This window comes from Mollisia scopiformis (assembly GCF_001500285.1).
Source record: "Mollisia scopiformis unplaced genomic scaffold LY89scaffold_20, whole genome shotgun sequence".
NCBI classification, from domain to species: domain Eukaryota; kingdom Fungi; phylum Ascomycota; class Leotiomycetes; order Helotiales; family Mollisiaceae; genus Mollisia; species Mollisia scopiformis.
In genome coordinates this window covers 542,680-567,687 of record NW_017263600.1, presented here as the reverse complement: position 1 = coordinate 567,687, position 25,008 = coordinate 542,680, and the positions used below count along the sequence as shown (strand labels likewise).

General features: G+C 45.7%; 9 protein-coding genes across 9 annotated transcripts; 3 read left to right on the top strand and 6 right to left on the bottom strand.

Moving 5' to 3' along the window:
• The first annotated feature begins 211 nt into the window (after positions 1 to 211).
• LY89DRAFT_785435 (DUF89-domain-containing protein) lies at positions 212 to 2,290 on the top strand. Its single transcript, XM_018222895.1, has 7 exons — positions 212 to 300; positions 357 to 611; positions 664 to 734; positions 779 to 909; positions 956 to 1,072; positions 1,119 to 1,974; positions 2,028 to 2,290. The coding sequence occupies exons 2-7, from the start codon at positions 590 to 592 to the stop codon at positions 2,256 to 2,258; spliced, it is 1,428 nt and encodes a 475-aa protein (XP_018067227.1). The 5' UTR covers positions 212 to 300; positions 357 to 589; the 3' UTR covers positions 2,259 to 2,290.
• A 102-nt stretch (positions 2,291 to 2,392) lies between these two features.
• Positions 2,393 to 3,262, bottom strand: LY89DRAFT_721711 (uncharacterized protein). The gene has a single exon (XM_018218665.1). The coding sequence runs from the start codon at positions 3,202 to 3,204 to the stop codon at positions 2,515 to 2,517; it is 690 nt and encodes a 229-aa protein (XP_018067226.1). The 5' UTR covers positions 3,205 to 3,262; the 3' UTR covers positions 2,393 to 2,514.
• Positions 3,263 to 4,542: 1,280 nt separating this feature from the next.
• Positions 4,543 to 5,926, bottom strand: LY89DRAFT_592138 (acyltransferase-domain-containing protein; the record flags this gene model as incomplete). The annotated part of the gene is made up of 4 exons (XM_018209679.1): positions 4,543 to 4,933; positions 4,980 to 5,431; positions 5,479 to 5,722; positions 5,769 to 5,926. The coding sequence occupies 4 exons, from the start codon at positions 5,924 to 5,926 to the stop codon at positions 4,543 to 4,545; spliced, it is 1,245 nt and encodes a 414-aa protein (XP_018067225.1).
• A 588-nt stretch (positions 5,927 to 6,514) lies between these two features.
• LY89DRAFT_592310 (NADH kinase-like protein POS5) lies at positions 6,515 to 7,886 on the top strand (the record flags this gene model as incomplete). The annotated part of the gene is made up of 3 exons (XM_018209693.1): positions 6,515 to 6,638; positions 6,684 to 6,798; positions 6,842 to 7,886. 3 exons carry the CDS (start codon positions 6,515 to 6,517, stop codon positions 7,884 to 7,886), a joined length of 1,284 nt encoding a protein of 427 aa, XP_018067224.1.
• A 100-nt stretch (positions 7,887 to 7,986) lies between these two features.
• Positions 7,987 to 9,114, bottom strand: LY89DRAFT_592240 (putative NAD dependent epimerase/dehydratase; the record flags this gene model as incomplete). Its single annotated transcript, XM_018209686.1, has 4 exons — positions 7,987 to 8,064; positions 8,110 to 8,454; positions 8,503 to 9,027; positions 9,073 to 9,114. 4 exons carry the CDS (start codon positions 9,112 to 9,114, stop codon positions 7,987 to 7,989), a joined length of 990 nt encoding a protein of 329 aa, XP_018067223.1.
• A 486-nt stretch (positions 9,115 to 9,600) lies between these two features.
• On the bottom strand, positions 9,601 to 12,645 carry LY89DRAFT_652205 (MFS general substrate transporter; the record flags this gene model as incomplete). The annotated part of the gene is made up of 11 exons (XM_018212190.1): positions 9,601 to 10,075; positions 10,125 to 10,235; positions 10,309 to 10,394; positions 10,908 to 11,090; positions 11,146 to 11,208; positions 11,273 to 11,398; positions 11,460 to 11,740; positions 11,792 to 11,933; positions 11,982 to 12,057; positions 12,113 to 12,248; positions 12,313 to 12,645. The coding sequence occupies 11 exons, from the start codon at positions 12,643 to 12,645 to the stop codon at positions 9,861 to 9,863; spliced, it is 1,752 nt and encodes a 583-aa protein (XP_018067222.1). The 3' UTR covers positions 9,601 to 9,860.
• Positions 12,646 to 15,179: 2,534 nt separating this feature from the next.
• Positions 15,180 to 16,152, top strand: LY89DRAFT_195516 (uncharacterized protein). Its single transcript, XM_018205735.1, has 3 exons — positions 15,180 to 15,352; positions 15,400 to 15,804; positions 15,853 to 16,152. The coding sequence occupies exons 1-3, from the start codon at positions 15,302 to 15,304 to the stop codon at positions 16,045 to 16,047; spliced, it is 651 nt and encodes a 216-aa protein (XP_018067221.1). The 5' UTR covers positions 15,180 to 15,301; the 3' UTR covers positions 16,048 to 16,152.
• Positions 16,153 to 19,821: 3,669 nt separating this feature from the next.
• On the bottom strand, positions 19,822 to 21,150 carry LY89DRAFT_737769 (kinase-like protein; the record flags this gene model as incomplete). Its single annotated transcript, XM_018220297.1, has 5 exons — positions 19,822 to 20,247; positions 20,304 to 20,408; positions 20,458 to 20,507; positions 20,555 to 20,571; positions 20,618 to 21,150. The coding sequence occupies 5 exons, from the start codon at positions 21,148 to 21,150 to the stop codon at positions 19,822 to 19,824; spliced, it is 1,131 nt and encodes a 376-aa protein (XP_018067220.1).
• A 335-nt stretch (positions 21,151 to 21,485) lies between these two features.
• Positions 21,486 to 22,949, bottom strand: LY89DRAFT_687801 (flavin-containing superfamily amine oxidase). Its single transcript, XM_018215582.1, has one exon. The coding sequence runs from the start codon at positions 22,911 to 22,913 to the stop codon at positions 21,522 to 21,524; it is 1,392 nt and encodes a 463-aa protein (XP_018067219.1). The 5' UTR covers positions 22,914 to 22,949; the 3' UTR covers positions 21,486 to 21,521.
• Positions 22,950 to 25,008: the final 2,059 nt, after the last annotated feature.

Sequence of the window (25,008 nt, the reverse complement as noted above, 5' to 3'; positions counted from 1 at the left end):
TGGAGACATAGGTGGAGTGGTAAAAGGATCCATAATGGTGGAGTTGTTGATAGTTTAGTCCTAATGTGAAGAGTTTTAATTTCGAGGTTCTACAGCCTGAACGCACGGACTTTTGTCCCCATGTTCGTTAGGTCTGTGCGCTTCAAGGCCATTTGCTCCCTAAAGAGCCCTATAAAGAAATTTCAAAATTTTGAATTCTCCTTAAATTACTATTCAACAAGACACTTTAACTTCTTTTTAATCATATTGCCCAAGCACAAATAATAACACTCTGAGATTGTCTGGATTTATTTAAGTAAAGTAGGTGAGTTTGGTTTTTGGATGCCTGAAAGGGAGCCTGAAGCGCACAAACCTAGGCTCGTGAGCATCAGTACCACGTGACCAGCCCTGGTGGTCCCTGAAACTGCCAAACTGCCAGCCAAGCTGCCCCGCCAAAAAGACGCGTGCACGATTCAGAGAGGTATTTTGGGCACAATCAACTTGACACAGGGCCAGACTGCGAATCAAACAGATCAAACAAATCTTTTCGCAGATGGCTGTATAACATCAACCATACAAAACTGCAAAAGTCTGTATCTCTAAAGTCAGTATGGAATTCGATACTAAGACCCGTAAGTGCATCTTCTACTGGAGGGGCAGTAAAAGTTAATAAGATATGCATAGCTCCTTCCTCAACGTCCGACAAAAACTCTTTCGCATACGAATCTGCCAGATCTCGCTGGCCCGTTATTATTGTAAGCTGCGCTCTACCACGATCGAATTGAGCTAAATAGTCAAGACTGGAGTAATCGACGATGTTCACAAGGCAGTCTCTGAAGTAGAAGATGCAGACAAGCGGGTAGAGGGAAAGAAAATCATTGAGGACATCGCAAAGCTCAAATACGAATTGCAGCATGATAGGAAGCTCACGTACGCATCCCTGATCTCCGGAGGGGAAATCTGGCTGACAGCACAGTCCGTTGTTAGATGATGGCGGCGCAGACATTGCGGGGTACAACAAGGAGCTTGAACAGTTAGGATATCCAACATGGTTCAACATTCCATGGCTATACGCCGAATGTTACCTCTACAGGCAAGCTTCACACAAACCATAGAGAAGCTTCAGCTAAGAAGATCAGACGCATTGCGACATCCTTCGCCCTCTCGAAGCATTGGAAATCCTACGATGTCTTTGCCCGTCAGAAGATAGGCACATTTCGATCCTCTCGTCCAGCCGTCATCGAACTTGCGAACAGATATCACGAACTTATCACACAAATGCAACACAAGGATGAGAAATCACAAGAAGAGATCAACGCTGCAGAGAAGATACTGTTCATGGAGATGTGCGAGATCTGCCTGTGGGGAAACGCTACGGATCTTTCTCTTCTTACATCCCTCACATACGAAGACATTCAAAAATTGCAAGGCTCGGAAGCACGAAAGGCATCGGAAAAGAATATTATCGTCAATGATCTGGAAGCTGCATACAATGTTCTGAAGAAAGCCAAGGCAGACGGCAAAAACGAAAGAAGAGTGGACATTGTTCTCGACAATGCGGGCTTCGAACTCTATGTCGACCTGATCCTCGCTGGATTCCTCCTTTCTTCTGGTCTGGCTACGAACGTCATTCTACACCCAAAGAACATCCCCTGGTTCGTATCAGATGTACTTCCAGGGGATTTCGGCGCGCTTCTCAGCGCTCTAGTAACAGCACAATCTTTCTACTCAACCCCATCAGAAGATGAACTAAATTCAGGCAAGAGGCCCAGCCCACTCACGGACAAAGAAACCAAGGAACTTGCCTTCTTATTCGCAGAATGGAGTCATTTCCACTCTGAAGGTCAACTCACAATTCGTACCAACGGATTCTGGACCGAAGGAGGAAGCTTCTGGCGGTTGCCTGGTACTGCTCCAAAGCTGCTCCATGATTTGAAGGACAGCGAATTGGTGATTTTCAAGGGGGACTTGAACTATCGGAAGTTGACTGGAGATGTATATTCAAAGCCCATACCATGATTAAGACTGTATGCTAATTGATTTTGAAGGCAATGTGGGACCCAACAACTCCCTTCACAACAGCAATCGGACCTCTAGGACCAGGTTCAGGGGTCAACATCCTGTCTCTCCGAACCTGCAAAGCCGACGTCGTCGTAGGTCTAAAGCCAGGTCTAGACGAGGAACTCAGAGCCATGGAAGGCGGTGGTGGAGATAGCGGACAGCGAAAATGGGCCTGGAACGGCAAATGGGCAGTCTGTTCCTTCTCAGGCGGCAAGTAAAAAAAAAGAAACTTTTTGGCTTATGATTTGGCATAGCGAAAGTTGTTAGACTTGGATAAACATCGGATATAGAGAGATACCAATTGGAAGTTATTAGACTTGCATTTATGTCCATACATCTTTTGGTTAACTATCCGGCTTCTACGCAATATACGAATTCCGACACTGTCACTTTCCATCATATCTACAGCATCCATTATCCAGCGTTAAGCTCAATCTCTCAATACCCACTACCACCCGTCTTGAATTGATGCTACTAATGGCCGTTCTGCGCTCTAGTCGAATCTGCAGATGATGCCGCACTTCTCCCATGCGTTGGTTCAGCTGGTGTAGTGTCCTCATTTGCTTGTCTTGACGCTTCCGTCCTCGGTGGCGCAGCCTGCGTGGCTGGATCAGTCTGTGAATGAGGCATTGGTGCAGGTGTAGGATCATCCCCTCGCGGCGCTGGAGCCGGTGCTTGATTCTGCGTTGCTGGGTTTAGATTCTGCGCTGGAGCTGGAGCTGGAGCTGCGGGAATCGCCACAGGGAGTATCTGATACCCAACAGGAGCCGGCAACGGCACCATCTGCACAGGAGCCGCTACCCAGTTCCAAACCCCAGCATTCTGACCCCATCCAGGAGGCGCTTGCCCGTAATCATACCCATGCACGGTATTATACCCAGTTCTTGGATATGCTGCTGCTGCTGCTGGAGGAGAGTAGTATCGAACTTGTGGAGAAGCCTGGTTGAGATGGTAATGAGGAACCACTGTCCACCGACCGCCGATGTATTGGAGATGGTGGTCTGTGGGTGTGTTTGCTGGGACGGGGAGAGGGGTGCCGTAGGAGCCGGGGCCGGGAGTGAGTTGTGGGATGATGGGGCGGGGGTAGGTGTATTGGATGGGGACGGGGCGTGGGAGGGGGATTGCTTGGGCTGCTGGGTAGTAGTAGTAGTAGGGTGTGTACATTTTGGTGGCTGGTGGTGTGTATGGAGTGAGGATGTTGGTTGGTTTTGGTGTATAGAGGATGTATTTTTAGAGGTGATATATGCGAAAGCGGATCTTGTGAATGTTTGGGAGGGATGGGTTGATGAGTCGGTATAAGTGCTGAGGGAGGGTTCTTTTTGGACTGATGATTCAGACATGTTTTGATACTAACTCAGAGCAACTCATAGAGGAGGAAGTGAATACTGGTATTGATAGGCGCTGGTATTGAAGAACGAGGCCAATTTCTTCAGGACACGGGAACAATAGATAGGTATATTTAGTAGCGGCAATTCTGAACCCCTTTTGCTATTCGCAACCGACATGTAACCCCAATCTATACATAATTCTCAAAACGCGGATCTTAAAGACAGGCAACAGGAAAAGAGGGTTTGTTGATCGCGCAGCTTGAAACAGTAAGTAATACTTACCTAGAAGGCTCGAAAGTCAAGCTTTAAAGACAGACAAGCAGGACAGAGATTTGGATGTACATCGCACCTTATGATGGACGTCCTGGCCTTAGACATCCCAAAAATCCTGCCTTGGCGACGGACAATCAAAAGAGCTTTTGCTGCACATGGCAGTTGACATCAAAACTCAACTTTCATTTACGTAAATAGTCAAAGTTCAGAGACATACATTCACGGAAAACTTTTGTTGCACATCGCAGCTTGTCATTGAAATTCAATTTACACGAAGATCTCAAAAGTCAAACTTTGAAGACAGACAATAGAGCTATGGGACTTGTTGCATACCGCACTTGACATAAAAACCTCAAGCTCTTTGAAGATCTCAAAAGTTAGGTTCCTAAGCCAGACAATGGACTGCTGTTCATGTGCCTTCTCATTTGCCTCCACGTGCAGTTCATGTTGAGAGGTAGCAGGCATATTGTAATGGCTATGGAAATTGTTTTGATTGATAGCAAAGGAGGAAGATCTTGAGATAAGTACTTGTTCCGATTACAGCGCAAACAGCGCGGACCGCGCGAACTGCACAATCATCCACTCGGGCCTCAGTCTCGTGATACAGAAGTGTAAACTTAGATCTCAACGAAAGTCTGTCGAATGAATAAAGACAAAAATCGTGCAAAGCCTGAGGTGAAATGGCGCTTGCCAATCAACTGCACGTATGAAGATTTGAGAAGGCAGTCCTGGAAAAGTGATCCATTATCTATCCTGAATTCAGTCTGTTGCTGAATATCCAAGCCAACGCAAACTATAACAGTCATCGAGTCATGTCCAACTGGACTGGTATCTTCTCCAATTTCGCCATTCCGCCATGCCCAAACTAAATGCATCTACCCTCCCTCCCGTTCGCAAGCAATCAAGCCTGCCTCCCATACCAAACCGCATTCCACACTCTCGCCAGAATATTCGCAAGCAAAGCACAGGTTGCCAATACGATGAAGATGTTGCCTACTTCCCACCACTTGGCCAGCTTGACTTCTGTTTCGATGAATTCCTGGTTCTCGGTCGATTTAACGCCGTTGATGGCAGCTGTCGTTGACGGGAAGCTACCTGTTGTGAGGTATTGCTCCATGTAGGAATCTTTCTCGTACCAACGTTCTCTCAACCACAACTCGAATTTGTCATGATCGTCTAGTGGCATGTCGGCTACTGCAAATCGTCGCCAATACATGCTGACAGATGGTGGAGGTCGTCCCTGGAGATACATCGACCTTAATGTGAATAGATCTTGGCCATATTCTCCTCGACTGAAATAATCAGCATAATTCTAATTTCCAGAATAAGAGAACTCACGGTACACCCTCGTATGCCAAGGTACAATCGTAGACATAGTCAACTGTCCCCTTGAGCTCATTCAAACAGAAGAACATTCCAGTACTCCGGGGAAGAAGCACATGCTCCATATCCTTAACTCCGATTTTCTCAGCCCACGAAGCACTCTTGGCTCTTCCATTGTTGCTAGCATTCGTTCCTTCTGGGAAAAGCAAAAGCCACATAGGATCAAGTCCAGAGCTTCCTGACAGCGGCCCAGCATGCCTCGTCTTCAACTGCTTCAATCGATGTGCCAGTCGAGGTTGATCTGTCGACATCTTCCTCGACATGAACACGAATCCGTAGAATCTCATACCCCATCCAATAATAGGAATATGCTTCAATGACTCCTTCAGAATGATGTAGATATGCCCATGCATCTGGGGTCTGTTTGTGTATGCGATCCACCAGAGATATATCCAATCACTGTATAACTGTACTTCCATCAGTAAAGCTCTTTCGATCAATGAATCCCGCGTACCTGATGATTTGCAATCATAACCATCCTCTCCGGGAACTTGCATTCGACTCCGCCATCCTCTGTTCTCCGCAACTCTCCCATCACAGACGAGTCCCCGCTTACTTTGATGATCGTCGGAGCCCACAAATGCGTCAAAGTGGTTACGAAGATGCCAAAAGATTGTTTCGTGAGGGCCATATAGGCATAGTAGAGGTCTCGATCAATCCAGTAGAGAGGCGCGCCGATAAACTGCGTGATGCAAATACTACTCTTGTCAGCAGAATTACAAAAAGCTTCATATTCACACCTACGTGGTACAACTTGAGAGGAAGAATACTACAACCAGCAACAGTCGCAGAATCTGCACGGCTCCTCCATGCTTAATCTCTCCACCAGGATGTCCTGCTTCTGCCACAGTCTCTGTCTTCTCAGGCTGTGTGGTATGCCTCTGTCTCAGCTCGTTCGCCATCTTCAATGGTCTTGGGTGGGCGACTCGAATGTATGAATATCGAATGTGTTGTTGCTTGCAGATGTCTCAGATGCTAGAAACTATTGTCTTTTCGAGGCAGTTTATCGTGTGCCTACCCGGGAATCCCGCGTTTTTGTAGCGCTCTCGTGATCGAGGATTAGAAGTCTATGACACTAGTACTGTGAAGCCGACTATATATGAACATTGTGGTCAACTTTCGGCACCCATTTCGTCAGAAGCGGTGAAATATATGTGAGGAGCGGCAGTTTTGGTCTTTGGTTTTGTGGCATGAAAGCAGCCCTGGAGAATACCTACGTCAAGGCATTCTTATCCCGTAAGCACGGACGGAGCCTGATCTCTTATCGCCGCAACCCCAGAGCTTGAACTATGACCTTGTCGCGTTGACCAACAATGAGCTTGATTCAACATCATGACATCGGACGAAACCAGATTGATAATAATACCATGTAACGACGCGAAATATCTATGATGACGCGCCGAGAGTCTTGTCCTTCAGCTTCCTATACCGGCTAAATACGCCGCGGAGAAATTCCTACTTTTGTATCAACAACACCATCAATTGTTACCATGATTGTGAGGGCGCTGCCAAGAGCGAGCAATGTTTGGAAGAGGAGTTTTAGCAGTACATCTGCGAGAAGGGAAATCCTAGATGCAGAGAGTCTGCCACATAGAATTATACCTAGATACCAAGGTATAATTCTCCACTCCTTGTCAAGCCTCCACTGACCATGGATAGAAAGTCAAACCAGCGACCTCCTGTCTCTACAATGGCCCTCACCTCCGCGAAATATCCTCATAATCAAGAAAGATAGAGCCCCACAGGTCACCGAGTCTCTGGTTGAATTTGCTAAGTACGTTTCTTTATCCAAAGTCAGTACTTAACTGACCATCCAGGCACATCCACTCCAATTACGACAATGTTTCCCTTATATTCGAACCCAAAGTCGCAGCGCAAATGCATAGACATTTCCAATTTCCAATATATACCACGAGCTCCCATGATACCCTTCCTGCGAAGGTCGACATGACTACAACGCTTGGTGGAGATGGCACAATCCTTCATGCATCGTCCCTTTTCAGCACAACCCTGCACGTTCCTCCAATACTGTCGTTCAGCATGGGCACACTCGGTTTTCTTGGAGAGTGGAAGTTTGGTGAATATAAAAGGGCATTTCGAGAAGTTTACATGTCGGGAGCGGAAGCTGGGTCACCATTTCTTCATGATCAGAAGCATCCACATATTCAGACCGAGACCGCCGAAACAGGTGATATTGTAACGGGCTGGTCAAGTGTGAGGGGCAAATCAATGGGTCCTACTCGAAGTTCGAAGGTCCTACTACGGAATCGACTAAAGGTTGGGGTTTTTGATGCCAACGGCAACCGAGTCATTGGTGACAATACGGCAGAAAGCGCTGATGGAGATGTGCATGCTATGAACGAGGTCATCATCCACAGGGGCAACGAGGCGCACCTTGCAATCATAGATGTGTTCATTGGAGGACGATTCTTGACAGAGGCAGTGGCGGATGGAATGATAATTTCAACACCAACTGGTAGCACAGCTTACAGTCTCAGCTCTGGTGGAAGTATTATCCATCCTTTAGTCAGCAGTTTGCTCATGACTCCTATTTGTCCGAGGAGCTTATCCTTCAGACCACTAGTCCTACCTTCGAATACACCAATCACTCTGCGATTAAGTGAGAAGAACCGAGGCAGAGAATTAGAGGTCAGTATAGATGGCCGCAGAAGAAGTCGAGGAGTTGGTGTTGGTATGGAGGTAAGAGTCAACGGCGAGCATATTGCCAAAGGTCAGGAATGGATTGGTGGTGTCCCATGCGTGATGCGACATGCCAAGACCGGGAATGAGGATGATGATGGTTGGGTTGGTGGTTTGAACGGATTGTTGAAGTTCAACTTTCCATTTGGTGATCACGAATAAACATCATCTCGTTCGGGACGTGGACATGATGACAATTTGGCATTCGGACAGAGCTGTATATACTGGTAGGAAGCAACATATGTATGATACCCTCCTCAAATCAAGCATTAAGAATGCTCGACCATTCATGTTTCTCCACATACTCCCTCCAAGATGTCAATTTTGGTGGTGATTCAAGCTATTGCAAGTCAGCAGGATCGTCTTGGTTGACGAATCTACTCACCTGTCCGGGAAGCACAACCTCTGGATCTCCACCCACGTAACCGAACACCTCCATAAACTCCATCATCTCACCCAACTCTCTACCCAGACCAGGAATAGGAAAGAACTTATCAAACACCTCAATAGGCAGACTGTCGAAACCACCAAATGGCACCTTGTTCATCTCACACCAAATCCTCATTTGGTCACTCCACGACACCATGTCCCCAGCAGCAAGAACTTTCTTCCCCGGCCGACCCTCAAGAATAGCAGCCACAATCGCCCCCAAATCAGCCTCAACATCAAGATGTGGTAACGGCCTCGCCCCCGTTCCCACCAACCCAAGTCTCCACGACCCATCTTCTTCCTACGTTTCATCAGCATCATCAAATCCTCGACCGAGAACAAAACTTACCTTCCGCAACTTAATCTTCCCCAACCAATTACTCATATAATTGGGCACAAACGCCTGATCCACCTTCCCCCACAATTCAGGATATTTTGCTCTTCCATACGCCACACCCCTCGCTTTCCCATCACAATGAAACACATTCTCATACCGGCCCCCACTAAGCGTCTGCACATCCACCAGCGTGGAGATTACTAATCGTTGCAAACCCTCTGTTTTTGCCGCGGCGTCGAATATGTTCTTTACTTGCTGGAGCTCGATTTCATAGCAATATTCGCCTAGAGATTGGTTGGGTCCGAGAGCGGATTGGGTAGAAGGGTTGTAGAACGGTCCCCAGAAATCGGTGGTTGCGAAGATGGTGTGTGCGCCGGCGAAGGCGGAAGGGAGGGTTGAGGGATCGTTTAGATCGCAGGCGTGGAGGGAGATGCCGCGTGAGAGGAGGGATTGTGCGGCGGGGGAGGTGAGTTTGCGGGTTAGGCCGCGGAGGGTGTAGGAGGGGAGGGTGAGGAAGTGGGATGCGATTGAGGAGCCCTGGGTGGTGTTAGTTGAGGTAGACTTAGGAGAGGGGGGAAGGACTTGTTCGCCTGTTATGCCGAGGATGACGATTAGTTTTATCATTGTAGCTTAGTGAGGACTGTCTGAGGCTGATTGAGAGATGAAGAGAATTGGAATTTCACACAATTGGGCTCTACAGAGACTTATATACTTGTCCATTGTAGCTGGGATGTCCTTTTCTTGCCGTGCGAGTAATCCAGATTCTATCACAAATCTCGGTGCTTCGGTGGGCGATTGAGCCCCGATGCTGTGATGATCGTGTATGACGTCTGATTTTGGGTTCGATTTGCTTTCTATGAACTTCTTAAGGACTGTTTCGGTTATTACTCAAGTACCTGATGACTTGTTCGAGTGTGTTTTCGAATTTTATCTTTGCAGGAGTGACAAGTGATAGCCGAGATAAGTGAAAAGGGGGTATAACCGAGGGGCTGATGGGGCTTTATTTCCACCACCAGGTCCTGCAACTGGAGACGCATTATCTGCTTTCTTCGCCTTTAATCTTTAACCACAATCGTATGCAGAAGCTAGCACTGAAAATGATAGAAAGTAGCTTGAAATTTTGAAACTGTATACAAAGTGCTTTGGCACGTGCACACTTAGCTTTCGAAGGAAGGAATATTTTTCAGTCTGCAATGATGAATTATTAACATTAGAGACAGTGAATCTTCATCATCATCTACAATCAACCGACAGAGTCTCATGTACCATCTTATACGACAAATGAAAATCAAGTCTCCAACAGTGCGGCTCCTGAACTCCCTTGCATGAGCGAACTATTTCTCCACGTATATCGGCCGAGACACAACGCATCAGCGAGTGAATCTGAAGTCCAATCTGTTACTCCCCTCGTCCTTTGTTGTTTGGAGGTAATTCTCCCTCCCTTCCGGAGTCCAAGCATTCCAGATCTTGTCTCTTCTCTTGTTTACCCAATCGTAGTAGAAGTTTACCACAAGACACAAGACGATGTTTCGGCTGACAATCCCAATCAAGTCCTTATTTCCTCGACGATACCGTGGTGCATCGTCTTATTTGGCTTAGCTTTATCCTTATTTTGGAATCGGATGACAACTTACCTGCGCGGTATATGTTGGAATACACGATTGAACCTGCTTGTGCGCACATGTTATACATGGCAGTTGATACTGTTCTGGTACGGACCGTATTTGCGTTGCGTGAAGCCCAGCCTAAAAATGAGCAGTGATGGTTAGAAATCTATTCTGAATTACACCAGTAAAGGGTAAACTGATGGTAGCTTACCAACTTGAACAGAATGATTGGACGGATAGCCGAGTAGCAAATATGTGAAGGGCGATGAGAAATGGCAATGCCCACACTTGACCAGGCTTCGGCTCCGATATTTACGATATAATATCGTTGAATATTGAATAAATATCGAGCAAGGTCTTATTCGACTCGAATATTATTCAAGTGATTTGGCATCATTCGAATCAATATTCGGAAATATCGTACACGTGACCGTAAAATAGTTGTTCCAGCGCCGTAGCCAATAGAACCCTTGCTATGGATAGTCGGATTCAATCGGGCAAATGGTCGGATCTGGCCGGCTGACATGCTAGCCTCAGGCTTTAAGACTTGAGCCGCAATGTGGCTCAAAGTTGACTAATATTACTTGAGCTGAATGGAACGCCACTTATTTGACCGAGTATGCCTCAAAATTTAGGAATCCAAGAAATATATCCTCAAAAACAAGGCTTTCAGTACTAATTTTAATATATCGAGCTTTTAATTTCCTATTCCCGATATATGCGATATATTCGATTATTCATTCAACATCGTACTTCCTAATTTGGACGATACGATATTTTTTATTCATTCAACGGATTCGATATCGGCACGATATTATCGAATAATTTAATATCGGCGCCGAAGCCTGCACTTGACCAATGATTCCGTTGAAAGCAAGCCCATTCGTGAGACCGGCGAGCTGGGTGAAGGCTAGTAGATTGATAATCGAGAGGACCTGACTTGGTATATCCAAAAGATTGGTTTGGAAAGTATCGAATCCAAGGCCTTTGAGACTGTGTCCCAGAAATCAGGCCATCCCTCTTTATAGTGTCAGTGAGTTGTACACACCTCAGAGTCAGGTATTGGTTAGGAGGACCCATAGGCATTTGGAAGACAAGTCCAATCAAGTATCTTTTTGGTGAAAGAAGTATTAGTAAAACTGGAAAATGTAGTATCGGGCCCAAGCAAAGGTTACATTGGCCACAGGTGGTAATCTTTGAGCGACTTTAATAGTAGGTAGGGTGTGATAGGTTGCCTGTTATGCATTGTTTCTTTGGAAGGATTGTTACGGAGAGCTCTATTGACGATTATCGTCTCGTCTCTGTGGAAGTCATAATGTTAGCATCATTAAGAGCTGAGACAGTATCTGCTAGAGACCATACCGTGCAGTAAACCACCCTTTCTTGCCCCTCAGTCTGCCCGCGGTCTGAGTAGGACTTGCAGGCATGAAGAAGAAGGCTGAAAGACTCGCAACAGCAGTGAAGATCCCTTCAATCAAGAAAAGCCATCGCCAACCTTCTACGCCGTGTTTGCCGTCCAAATGGAGAATACCAAAGGCCATGAAAGCGCCAATGATTATTGCACTTGTCATCGTGGACCACCAACAGGACAGGCGACCTGGTAACTCTGCACTACTGTAGAAGCAAGATAGATATAGGTTCATCTTTTCGCGTTAGCAAGTGTGTGTACTTCCTGTTGGTTTCTGAAGACCTACATCAGGAATAAATCCGCCCTGAAGGATTCCCAATAAGGAACGAGTAGCTAGAAATGATGCGCGGCCGTTCAATTTGAACTGTGATGCAGCTACTATGCTCCACAAAATCATCTGCATTGGGATCCATCGATCAGGCCCCATCCTATCTTTGATTAAAATATTCCACTTGTTCGTGTTCGAGTGCACATACCATTTTGAGACCAGCTGGGAAGGCAACTCTGCACACATGAAAGAAGCTGTGAAGACAGTGTTTCCAAGATTGTAATCTGTATCAAATGATGTCAGAAAGTAGTTGAATTAGGGAAGCTGGTCACAGCTAACCATTGGTCGTCAGCTTCAGATCCTTCAAGAAGTTGTCTGACACAGCTTGAGTGAGATTGGCGCGGTCAATCTCCAGAGACATAAAGGCTACACAAGCAAAGAGGAAGATTCTGAGATCTATCTTCCTTACTAAAGCCTTAAGAAGGGTTAGCAAAGTCTTACTCGGAGACAATGAGCAACACATAAGGTGTAAGTGATACCTTTTCTTCGCGCCATGTCCAGCGAGCTGAAGGGTCAAACCGATGAAGATTCTCACAATCTGGTCTGGGTATGTACAACTTAGCGACCTCTGGATCGTCGTAGACAGATATCTGAGTTGCAATAGCATCAGGGTCAACAGGTCGCGATCTTGGCCACCAGTATTTCTTGGTATCCTTAAGTGGCTCTCCCAGAGGAAGTGGTTCTACAACAACTCGAACGTTTTCGTTCTTCTCGTTCTTCTCGTTCTTACTGCCATCGGCACCTTGGATAGAACTTGCTTCAGTCTCAGGAGGAGAGTCAGAGTGATCGAGGGTCCACACTACTGTAGCCATGATGGTAGAGTATCCAAGAACTACTTAGAGATGTGATCGATGATAATCTGTCTGAAATACACCCAGGGAAATTCATTGATCTATATCCTCCCGCAGTATATATGAGCTTCCCTTACGTATCGTGATCCTGTAGCATATGGCGACATAACTGCAGCGATCATTGAAAAAGCCACCCACGGACGTTGGCACTCGACCTCATCTACTGATTCGTGCAACTTTCAAGTCCAGACCCATAGGGCCCTTTTGTGGCAATATCTTGTGCCGATATTCATGGCTGGTTCCGTGAAGGTGGGATATCATGCCCTATTCCTTCACAAACAAAGGTAGAAACTGGCCTCGCTCTCCCGCCTTCTTACAGAAGCGAGCCTAGCATAATCGTGATGATGCAAGACTCCATAGAAATCACTTATCGAGTTGCTTCCACTTCTTGTGAGTTATTATGCGTTGATATCACACTGCATAAAGGATTACTGTTCCGGAGATGGAAAAGCCTTTTGCTTTGAAGGGAAAGAGCATGTGTGCTGTTAAGTAATATGTTCTCCACATAAATTCGAGGAATATCCTACGCGTGACAAAGTAATACTATGACTTTGATCGTGGAAATCGAAGCTTTGTATTCATGCCCGGGTGGAGTAATGCGACTGTCAAACATTTCAAGGAAATCTGATTTTCAAGTCCTGCGCAACCTTTTGATACCAAATGCCTAGCCATCACGTGAAGGTTCTTCTGCTTTTCAAGGCCGGCGAGGAGAATTTATGTCGAGGTGACACCAGAATCGTACGATTAATATGGATCTTGCATACATCTTTTAGAAACCCAGCTGTCAGTTCCGTCTCACTGCTTTGGCGCGATTTCCCATAGTCCAAGTATTCCAGAACCCATGGGCTTGGGTTTGACTTACCAGAGGCCGGCGCCAACATGGGTTCCGAAAACCACAATGTAAGATCAGAATTTATCCCGTAGTTGTGGGAATCCCCAGATAGGTTTGTGCTTCATGTCGACGTTAGCCCTACCGAGTTACACTGTCCTTGACTTTATTTGTACTGGCTACTCGTTTTCCCCCATTTCCTGTTCTAACAAAGAGCTCTGAAAGGATCAAGTTATAGGCGCACCCTTCGAGCATGTGCACGATATGAAAAGCTCAACTTTTGATTAATGCCTGTAATCAAGCTGCGTGGAAACTTCAAAATGTTACCTACCCGAGACAGAATTCGAACGTCAAAAGTCTATTCACGAGACTAATGGGTTGAACTTCAATTAAGATGGTCGAATATTAGTTGCTCTTGCTGAATCGATTCCAAAGGCGTTGATCGCGGCTGCTCGCTTAGCATGTCCACCCTTTAGATCTGCGGAAAGACACCAAAGTATTAGTAATCAATTTGTCGGTCCAGAGAGCGCTTGTTCTTACTGAAAGCTCTGTAGGGACCTCGTGCTGACTACCAATTCGGATCCGTTTTTGTACAGAGATAGTGACTAATCTGCTTGCATGCCCAGGCACAGGTATTTGGTTGGAGCGCTTTCGAATGCATGCATGCTGTCAAGTGACCCATGTCCGCACCTTGATAACTCGGAATGCCTGAAGATTGACAAGAAAATATCCTGTCCACAAAAAGCTTTGTGCATACAAGGCAAGTCTACTAAAGAGTGCCGGGATCCTGAGATCAAGACTCCTTGCCGTTCGGGGACTAAAGTGGTAAGTCTACACTATCTAGCCATCTCTGTATTACTCCTTTTCTGAATCCTATTTTCAAACCTCGCCCAATTTTTCGTTCCTCAATATTTACATTGTCCTGTTCGAAGTTTGCGACGAGGTTAAGCTTGCGGTGAAGAATAAGTACCTATAAGGAAACAGATTGTTTGAGCAAAGGAACGAAAGATGAATAATCGACCGTGCATTTCGAGACCCATTCAAAAGCCCAAATCGTCAAATCAGAACCGACTTCAGCACAACACCTGTCAAGGTCCACGTAAAAGGACCCGTGGGCATTGCTTACACCTCCTTTTTTCCCGTGTAGATGATACGATTCTTGCATGACATAAGTCGGGCAAGATTATCAAATTTCAGGGGTGCATTTGCACCCGATAAATCTAGTCCATGTTAAGAAGTCACATCTTACGAATCTTAGTCCCATGCTGTGCATAGAATAACTCAATCGTGTTCGAGAAGCTCCATTAAATTGCCTGATTGAGCCTTTGGCTGACCATAACAAAAATTCACCTGTTACGGGTGACACTTTCCTCGGCATTCTCGTTTATACGGGAGTCCAGACACAATTCAAATCATTAAGACTGCATCTCCACGTTGGCAATGACGTCGCACCGCATTGTACTTTTCTCGGTACTCTGTTCAATGGGCCCAGACATCGTGCGTTGGTAATGTCCGTACTCGCCCCGACCACCCCGTGCCGCATCTTCACCCAATTTCAAAAAACCAACTGCATATTTAAGCCACCCTACGTGATTTGCAAATTAGGCTCGGGAAATCTGTTATTGCACAATAATCTCCCTGAAGCGTCACGAGGAGAGGCTCCACAATGATATTAATATCCTCCGTCTTACCTGCTCGCCACGATCTTTTAGTTTCGATCTTGAAAGTTAATCTCATCGATACCGTGATCCTCATCAAAATAACCGCACTAGGACTTGTGTCAACATAATGGATCGTTATTCTCAACAAAAAAACACAGGACCAGCAACAAATCAATATGTAACACTGCCCTCATCTCCATTTCTTCTCATCCTAATGAGCAACAGTCAACATTTGATCAACAATTCGGGTACGACCAAGATAGCCAAAATAATGGAAGTCTCGCGAGCGATGAATACTGGTGCCAGGCTTGTGCTCTGCCATTCACCGAATGCCTGTGTTATATCGATAGCAGCCCTCTAAGCTCGCAACAGAATTACTCAAATTACAATGCACCGCAAATTAAAAGCTTGGGCTATTCACAACTCGCTTTCCCGTCAACGTATGCAACATCAAGTTCGTCTACAACCTCGTCTTACTACACTACTGCAACTGGTTTGTCACAACCCGCTTATTCGACAATTGCTCCCGCAACAAGCAGTGGAGAAGGGGCCCGTAACTTGACGCCACCCGAGTCAGCAACGAAACGTAAGAAAAGAAAGGGATCCATGCCTCCTGAAGAGGCTCGTGAGGTCAGTCGCACTTAATCATGTACTGCAGCCAATCCTGACGATAAGTAGAAACGATTGGAGCAGAATAGAAGGTCACAACGCCATTTTAGAGACCGGCAAGCTCGACTTGTCGTAGATCTAAAGCAAAAAGTTGAGATTCTGACAGAGGAGAATGAGAAACTGGTCAACGAACTGTCTAAAGTGAGTTTGAGAGACTCGTCACGTGATAGCAAGAGTCCTGGAACAGACTATTCTAGTTATTGAGGGGCTTGGGGTTCATGTCTTACCACATGCTTCTGTTCAGTTGTCAAGGTTAGGTACATCGTGTGTTTCTGGCGCTTGGTTTAGGAAGTGAAGAACGGGTGTTTGTTTCCGACAATACCTCCTGCTGTTGGAGGAAATGGCACAATTCGCGATAAACATTATGTCTCTCCTGCCTGATAGAGCTACCGGTGGCCTTGTCCTTGTTGCACATGCATCATCACCCAGAGGTGACACACCGCGCCAGATTTGCCGCCCAACCTACCGAAGAGGACATATTTTGTCACCAACATTCGCTTTCGTTCTCGCCGTCCACAACTTTCTCACGATATCCCTTACCTCGGCTCTGTAGCCTAGTTCTTAGCTTCGCTTAGGAAAGGGGGCCAAAAGGGGGCCAAAAGGGGGCCAAAAGGGCCGCTCTAGGCGAACCAACGGTCCGAAGTGTCGGAGTACGGCGGCTCACGGTCTGCTGACTGTTCAAGAAGTGATTATTCGAAGATTACGGCACCGAATGAGCACCATTCATATGCGACGCCCGGCGCCGCATTCTCCACACTCATCTCAAGATCAAGACAAATAAATATGTGGACTGCAGGATTGCTTGCCTATGCAACAAGCGTTCCACCCACAGGGTGAAAGTATGTAACCTTGAAAATCCTATAGGATTGCGATTGGCGTCACAATATGCAGCAGAGAGTTGGTTGATCGTCTTTTGTTCGGACACTAGGAGATGGATGTGGTGGAGAGCCCGGCAGAAGAAAGCAATTCATTGCACCGGGGAAGATGGAGCATTGTCAAGGGGTCAGATGAGTATATGGTAACACGCCCTTTGCTCGAGCGTGGATGTATGGAGAGCGAGAGTCGGAGTTGGGTCACTGTCAGAGCTGTCGATGGACCCACCAGGAACCACACAGCCGTTCGATACACTCTTCCTACTCAAGTGAATCTGCTATCCATAGCTAGGCTTTTATGCCTTGAATCAAAGGTCAACGCAGTAGATGTAACAGTCGTTTTGAATAGCTTGTTTTGATCTTTGTACCAGTTACGACTTCAATGGCGTTGTTAGAACATCGATCTTGAAGACTAGGTGATTCAGGAAGCCCACTCTGGCTAGGTCAACACTTGTCATGTCGTTTACATCGAGGGCCGAGGATATCTCGAGAGCTTCTTGTTTTGTGTTTGGCAGCGGTGGAGAGGTTCTGACCCATGGCTTACATTTAATCTCGAGAGGAGATGCAATGTGAAGAGGTGAGAGGTGTATAAAATCAACATATTCTTGGTACCAAAAGCACCAGTATGCTTCGAATGGATCGAGGTAGGTATGACAGTAGCTGAAACAGCGAATGTGACGATCAAGCAATCGAGAATTCGTGATGGTGAATGAAATTGTAAAAACCAAAGGTTGTTTTTATGGAAGCAATGTATTGAAGTAGCACAGTTGTGACAAAAGAAAATGTGAAGACGAGAAGACTGAAGCATTACTGATCGAACGGATTGAGGTTATAGAATTGAAGAAGTGGTCAGAAATATAGCTATCGACATCTAAATGTCAGCCATTGTATGACGAAAGTAATCATGTTGCCTATCTTGTCAATTAGCAACTAAAGTTAGACCTGCCAATGCACTTAGTGGTTATCAGACTATCTGGAACAAGGCATGTTTCCCTTAAACTTATAAAGGGAAACTATTCAGACGAGCCCACCATCCCAAGTTTATTGACTTTGGTGTGACAGAGATCCGACGAAATTGTGGAAGGTAATCTTGGTACTCAAGATTCTACCCCGCCCCCTTTAACCCTTGCCCCACTTTCGCTTGAATAATCAATTGTTGGTGCTGGTGAATGCAATTCGCAGCCGCAGACTTAAGAATGATATAGAAACGACGTGATAGTGCGATCAATTTTGAACAATTTTTCCAAGCTTATCACTTTGTATAGTCCGAGGTCCTCAATGGCACAGTCACAACGATGAAAATTTGGTCACTTGAGATCTGAAAGTCACTTTTAAACACATATAAAGAAGGTATTTGCAGAGTTGGTCTCGATATTTTTAGCTCGATATTCTAGAGTTTGACCTGCCTCATCCGACTCGCTCAATGCTGTCGAGACTCGCAACCACGTAAATGTAGCAATCCGATACGTCCAGAACCTCTACTATAACCCACAGAAGGACGACATAGCTCTGAGTTATGATAAAATCGGCTCAATGCTAGTGAAATCCGACTTCTCAGTCTACATCCGAAGAGACTTATCACCATGATCAACTGGGACCACCATCTAAGAGTTCTGGCATTCCAATGAACCGCCCCACCAAACCAACCTCACTGCAGACCAAACGATTTGAGCTCAGCAAAGGGCTTGCTTTTCGATGCATCCACTTTGCGAAATGTAATGCTGAGTAGTGTAGAGCATAGCATGTAATACTGATGAGGTATAGTCGTCAGCGTTCATCCTTGTCGAGCACCAAGTTCTCCAAACTTACAGTGTGGTGTCTTTCGTATTGCGAATGGTCCGAGACTCTCCAGTACCTCCCACGCTATCCTTGTCATTGTACTTTACGCGTTGAAACTTATGTACAAAAACTCTTCCGGACATCGTAAAACCATTTTTTGTGTGTTTTGTGACTATCTTGACTCGGGAGGAAGGTAGTACTGGGGAAGTTGTCTGAGAAGGTTCCCCAGTCGTACATCAACCTCTGATGTCAGGGTAGAGTTAGATGTTTCAGTTACGTCAAGCTGTCAATGGTTGCGGGGAGAATCTAGTATATGATGGATTTGGGAGTTCGACGGAATGACGACTGTCTTGAATGAGATCGCTAGAGTATCCAATGTAGTGACGGTTATGGAGCACATGATAACTTGACAAGTCTGCTGACAGAAGCCATTCTGACGTGTGGTCGCTCGAAGCACGAGTCTTGTAACTTGTCAGTAATAGGAGTCGTCACAAAAGAAGCGGGACTTACGCTAGCAGTGATCAGCTCATTCAACGCCATAAACCACGGTGAAATAGAGCTTAATGTCGGATTCACATGCCAAGACATGCTTCGAATAGCAAATCGAGGCATTTTGGCCGAATCCATTTATGCTGTTCTGGACCCTAGGAACCAGAGTGAACAGCGTTGGTGTGGGCCTTACTTCGTTACAATGTCGAAAACAGGACAAAGTCATATCGTGGGGAGGAAACGGGCAACAGGGCGGAGATAGGAGTTGTTGATCGACCTGGCCATTGAAAGTAAGGGGGGTTAAGGAGACCGATGCTGAGTTGATATAAACGAAGACATGAAAGAAGAGGTTCCTGCAAATGGCTGGAATGCAATTAAACGCTTGAAAGAAACTCCAACAGAGTCAAATACTACCAGTGGCTGTCGAAGTGTCTATGCTTTTCTTGAAAGGATGCAGCACCGATCCACAGATTCCAAAGAGTTGAAAGAGAACTTTCACTGTCCATGCAAGCTTTTGTTTTTCATATCTCTCCTAGCTGTATATGCAAGTAGTATGTTCATGTACATGACGTGGAGAGCAACATGAGAAATATGGAAGAGGTGGTTCAAAGGAGATGGACTCCTTTTGCTTGGTCGTAGGCTCGCTCAAAGGCTGCTGTCATGATGGTAAGAGAATACAGACATGTCTTCAGCGATGAGACTAGAGAGATACACTAAACAACGAAATGAAGGAGCTGGTGGAACTTGGTGCACGATCAAATAATGTAGCCCAAAATATCAGAACGGCTATTGGCATTTTGCAACAAACCTAAGGCTTATATTCTAAGCTAAATGGATCCTATCCTACTATTGCAATGTGTTCAAAGCTCTTTACAGGAGGATTCTGATTGTTTTCAAACAACTTCAGTGTTTCAGCTGCGGCTTTCGAAGCGTCCAGCCCCGCTGCAACTCTCCTCTGGAGATCTCCTGGCAAAGGACGGTCGTCTGGCTCGAACATTAAGCATTCCATAATTAGTTCCCTCAACGTATTCGAATACAAAGCAGCCCATTGTTGTCTGAACAAATCCTGGCCGTGGGTGTACTTGGCCTGGCCTCTTTGAAGATTATTTCCACGGAACGGACCTTGCCAAGGCGAACTTTTAGTCAATGCGGGGTATTTCTTCTCGAGCATTAGAAGAGCATGCATGATACATCCAATTTGAAATATATTAGAGCACGCTCCTCTTCTTGGGTTCCTCATATTTTTCGCTTCTTTCCCGTACTCCTATGTAACTTCAGCTTCAATCTCAGACATTTTGAATATTTAGCGAAACTTCTTACGGGAGCTCTCCATCCTGCGGCACCACCGATGTCTGGTATAATCTTCGAAAATTCGGACTTGGTTTGGTTCTTGGCTTCGCTTCGAGCAGAACCAAAGTCCCCAACCTAGACATCCATCAAATTTGAACCAGTCAGATACAAGTCTCCTACTCACCTTTAAGATCGGATATCGGACATGGTCTTCGTCACGATTGCCTAAGAAAACTTCTGCGAGTAAGTTTGCGAAACTCAGCGTAGGATATTGCTCTTACTGTTGTCAGGCTTGATACTGTTTCAACATTAGTTACAATCCAAGATGCTTTCTAATAACTTACTCAAGGTGTACTAATTCGGTTGAGAAAAGACCTTGCAACACGGGAGCGGCATTGAAATCTTCAGTGCCTCTAGCAATGAAAGCAACAGCCGACGCCAGACAAAAGAACATTGCCCATAAATCTACCTCAAGAAGAAGATCCTTCTTAAGCTTGGAACTCGGTATGAGGCTTTGAAGTGGATCTAAAAACACAGTCAGATCTCCGCCTGGACAATATTCCAAATAAATCCCGACAAATGATTTTCCTCGAGCAAACTGGGCTTCGTATGCATCCCTATACTGCCTGACGATATGCTTAGATTTCCCTATGCTAAGCTGTTTCATGACACGATTCTCGAAGAATGGATCGGGAGGTGGTTTGCCATAGGTTTGTTTCACTACTATTTGGGTTATGGCAGGAGTCTTTGCTTCATCTCCGACGTACTCCCATAAGCTCACAATTCCGAAGTCTCCTTTTCCAAGAATCTTTTTCCCTTTCCATCCTGGACCAAGTTCACTGCCGAAGGCGAAGGTTTGGTCGAGGACTCTGGCCATTGTTGTCTCGAGACCGGCTCTTCGGAGATTAGCTCTCTAGTTCTCTGGTTACATATGTTGATGTGAAAACCGCTCCACCCATGCTAGAAAAAATTTGCGCTGATGTGTAACAAAATGTGCTTTATTCTTTGTTGTGTTTGAAGGGCGGGTATTTCGCGAGATGAAAATGTACGGCCGAGTGCGAGAACAATGAAAACCAAGTATCAGCATTCCTTGTTTGCAAGCGTAAGTCTTTGTTCAAAACTCGATTATGTTGCATGATGATCAATAGTGACGGCAGCGTGGCATCAGATGATTTGGGTCAAGAAGAAGCCTATTTCTTGCGATACTCTAGGCTGATAAAAAAGACCATTTATACTAAGGATTAATGATTAAGCTAGAAGTTGTGGCAGAAGTGTATATTCCGTCCAATTCCAAATCTCACTCGAATCATGCGCCTGCCACGTTGCACCTGTCCAAAACGTGTTACGAGCTCCCTGCAGTGCATTCAATTTATCATAGAAACCGTCTGCAATATCCTCCACAGACACAGTAAGCTCGAATGGTGCATGATTGTTGAAACCAACAAATTCCGTCGTCCCATTTGGTGCCGGATAACCCAAAAGCTCGACTAGCTTCGCAGTTGTCGCTAAAATCTGGCATTTGACTTCCTCGTCGGAGAAGTAAGAAGGACTGGTGTAGTACGCAGTCTGTAGATCCGTGACTCCTGAGTAATCTATGTTGTAGAGTGCTGGCATGGCGGGAATAGTGTATGGAGCAGCCAAATCGACATTCACCAAAGAAATATTGTCTGGGATACCTGTGTTTCGAAGGACAGCATCCCAATAATAGCTGTTGTTGAATTTTCCGAAGAGCGCTGCTTCTTCATAGTCCAAATCTAGGAATCCGAGATTCTCGATTTTGGGCTGAATTGCAATAAGCAGTTTCGAAGATTGGATGAGCTTTGGACCAGAGGGAGTTGAGACGAGAACTTCGACATTGTCAGAGAGACGAGTGACTTGAGTGACATTGCTACTGAGGAAGGCGCTGGGACCAAGCTTTGCAAGAGCGTTGTTGTAGAGTTGTTGGTTATCATGGTGTGATGTCGAGAGGAAGCCAAGACCTAGGATATTCTCGACAGTGCGTTTTGTCAAGTACTTGAAGATATAAAGTGTCGGTTGAGCAAGGATGTTTCCCACTCCTTGTAGGAAAGTGTACACAGTGTACGCCATATCACCAAGCTCGTACTTCTGCAAAAAGTCACCCCACGTGATCAGAAAATCTTCAGGTACTGGAGTTGGCAAGTTGTAGCCATTTGAGATGTTTGGATATTTGTCCAGTTGAGCGAGATATCCGAGGAGTGCGGCTGTTACATTCCCTTGCGGAAGTGCCGTAGCTGGAACTACGGTGTCGTTTGCGAAGTCGACGAATACTGATGAGCCGGCTTCGAAGTTCAGAGGCGCTAGAGGGACATCGAGGTATTCGAAATAGTCCGTGACAACTGAGATATTGTCAAAAGAGATTACACCATAATCGAATGTGCTTCCTGTGACAGGATCGAAATATGTGTTGACATGACCGCCGAGTCGCGAATTCTTTTCTATCAGAGTAACGGTTTTGCCCAGTTGCTGCAATCGAATTGCGGCATAAGTTCCACTAGAGCCACCACCAATAATACAGTAGTCACTTGTGATGGTGCTGGAGGGGAGGGAGAGGATATCGGCTCGAGTGAAACCAATAATCGGCAGAGCGTAAAGCCAGAGCATTGTCTTAAAGAAAGCCATCACTCGAAGGCCGGTTTTTTTTTTCTTTCAAGAAAAATGTTCGATGGAGCAAATGAAAGTCTTGGGGCTTGAGTTTTGACCTCTACTTACGGCGGAAAGTAAATGGTAAGGGAGTGGAGAGGGCAAGGATCAATTGCTTTACCCCGCTAGACTGCATGGATTGCATGGGATCGCACTCATTACCGGTTGCAATGGACCTGCAGCGCGCCGAGCCAACAGCCGACAGGCCAATCAGCACTTCGTTTGAATGCATACGAAGAACGGAATTCGGACGATCAACAAATGCGATGTGAATCCTACTTTCGGAAATAAGCTTCCCTGAAATCAGCTCGTTACCGAAAATCGTTACCTAGCAAACCGCTGACAAACTTGACAATAAGCAGGAAGGGACCTTGCCACGAAGGTTACAACTCGGCGATTTGTGACACTTTTCTGGACCACATGAGACTTTCGTGGATGACAAGCTCAGCCATTGCCTAGCCATCATATCTGGGGTGAGACATACAAAGTTCCAAGCAATCCCGGTGCCGGTCTGGAAATTAATCGACTGATATCCTAAGGAGACCGGACCACCGAATAGGTAGATGATCTACAAGGCTATCGAGTGTGTTTACACCCTGATCACATGTTAGCTTGCTAGAAATAAGGAGGCACGTTACTTCAACTCGAAGAAATTTGAAAAAACATGAAAACAGAATATACACAGAAATTGAAGTCCGTCAGCAATTCAGTACTTTCAAGCCGCATGAGTTTCCTTTTCTTGAGATCAAAGTAAGATAATCGAGTGGCAAGAAACCAACATATGACTAACGGGCATCTTACCAATTCATCGAATCCAGGTTTCGCCATTTCGGTCTTAGTTTCTAGACCTAAGCAGCAGCAGGCTCTGATGAGGATGAGTATACCTAACTCGATGAGGGGAATGTACTGTACTCGATTAGATGAGCTCCCTAAGCACGTGAGATCTAGGTGACAGCACTTCCGATGCATAGGCTCGCCGGAACAGCCCAGGAGCTTGCTCGATCTGCTGACCTGATCGTAAATACCAAATATCTAGCACTTTCTCTTTGCTTGGTTGTCGACTTTGGTAAGTCTTAATGACAGGAGAAAGGTCACAAACCAGCGGAGATAAATGGGAATTACTTGGCGCAACTCTGTCGTATCTTGTGGTCAGGAAAATCCTAGACACAAACAATTCTAGAGCTTCTTCTGAGAATCATGAGGTTGATCCAGTGTGATCAAAAAGTCCTCCTCTCGCAATGTACGCAACAGTAATATGCAAAAAAAACTTATATTCATCATCATACCCTTCACGTCACTTTAATCTGGATATAATTACAAGAATTTTAAAGTAAGCAAAGAAACACCAATGGTACAAATGTTTCTGTGTAAATTGGGCTCAGATATTTGTTTCCCAAAGCAACAAGATTATTACTTAGAATAATTTTCTCCTTCCAAGACCAGATATCTTTTCGAGCCGCTTTAGGTCAATGGACCACTTCATTTACGCGAGCAAGCCACTTGCAGTCGTTAATAGAGAGATATTGGAGGCGTACGCACGTACTTAAGTTCCTCTTAGAAATTTTAATCAGCCTTCCTTACTTTCTCCAGAAACACCAAACTGCAAGGCTCCACCTTGAACTTGAACTTCTCTTTTGACAAACAATCAAGCTCAGGCTCAAGCCTTATTCATTCCGGTACCGAACAATCGCACCCTTGGTCTTTTTGCTTGTGCGCTCTGAACATTTGCGACGCTCAATATGGATTCCGCAAATCCAGATGGTAGTCCGCAGCTGCAGAGTCAGACCTCCGCGGCCATCGATACAATTTTCGAGACGCATACCGAGCAAAGTTTGTAGTCGGAAATCCTATACTTGACTTCTTCCATCGCATTGGTCGTGTCAACACCTCACACCTCACTCAAGTTGCTATAGAGGGCTGTATGAAAACTGCCGTGACCACTTTGGGAGGCGAAATAGTGATCGGCCCACGAGGATGGGTTTTGCTCGAATGCTCCCTATCCTTACCACGACTCTTAAGAAATGCTGTCCACAGCTCCGAGTCTTGACACTTGACTTGGAAGATGAGAAGCTTA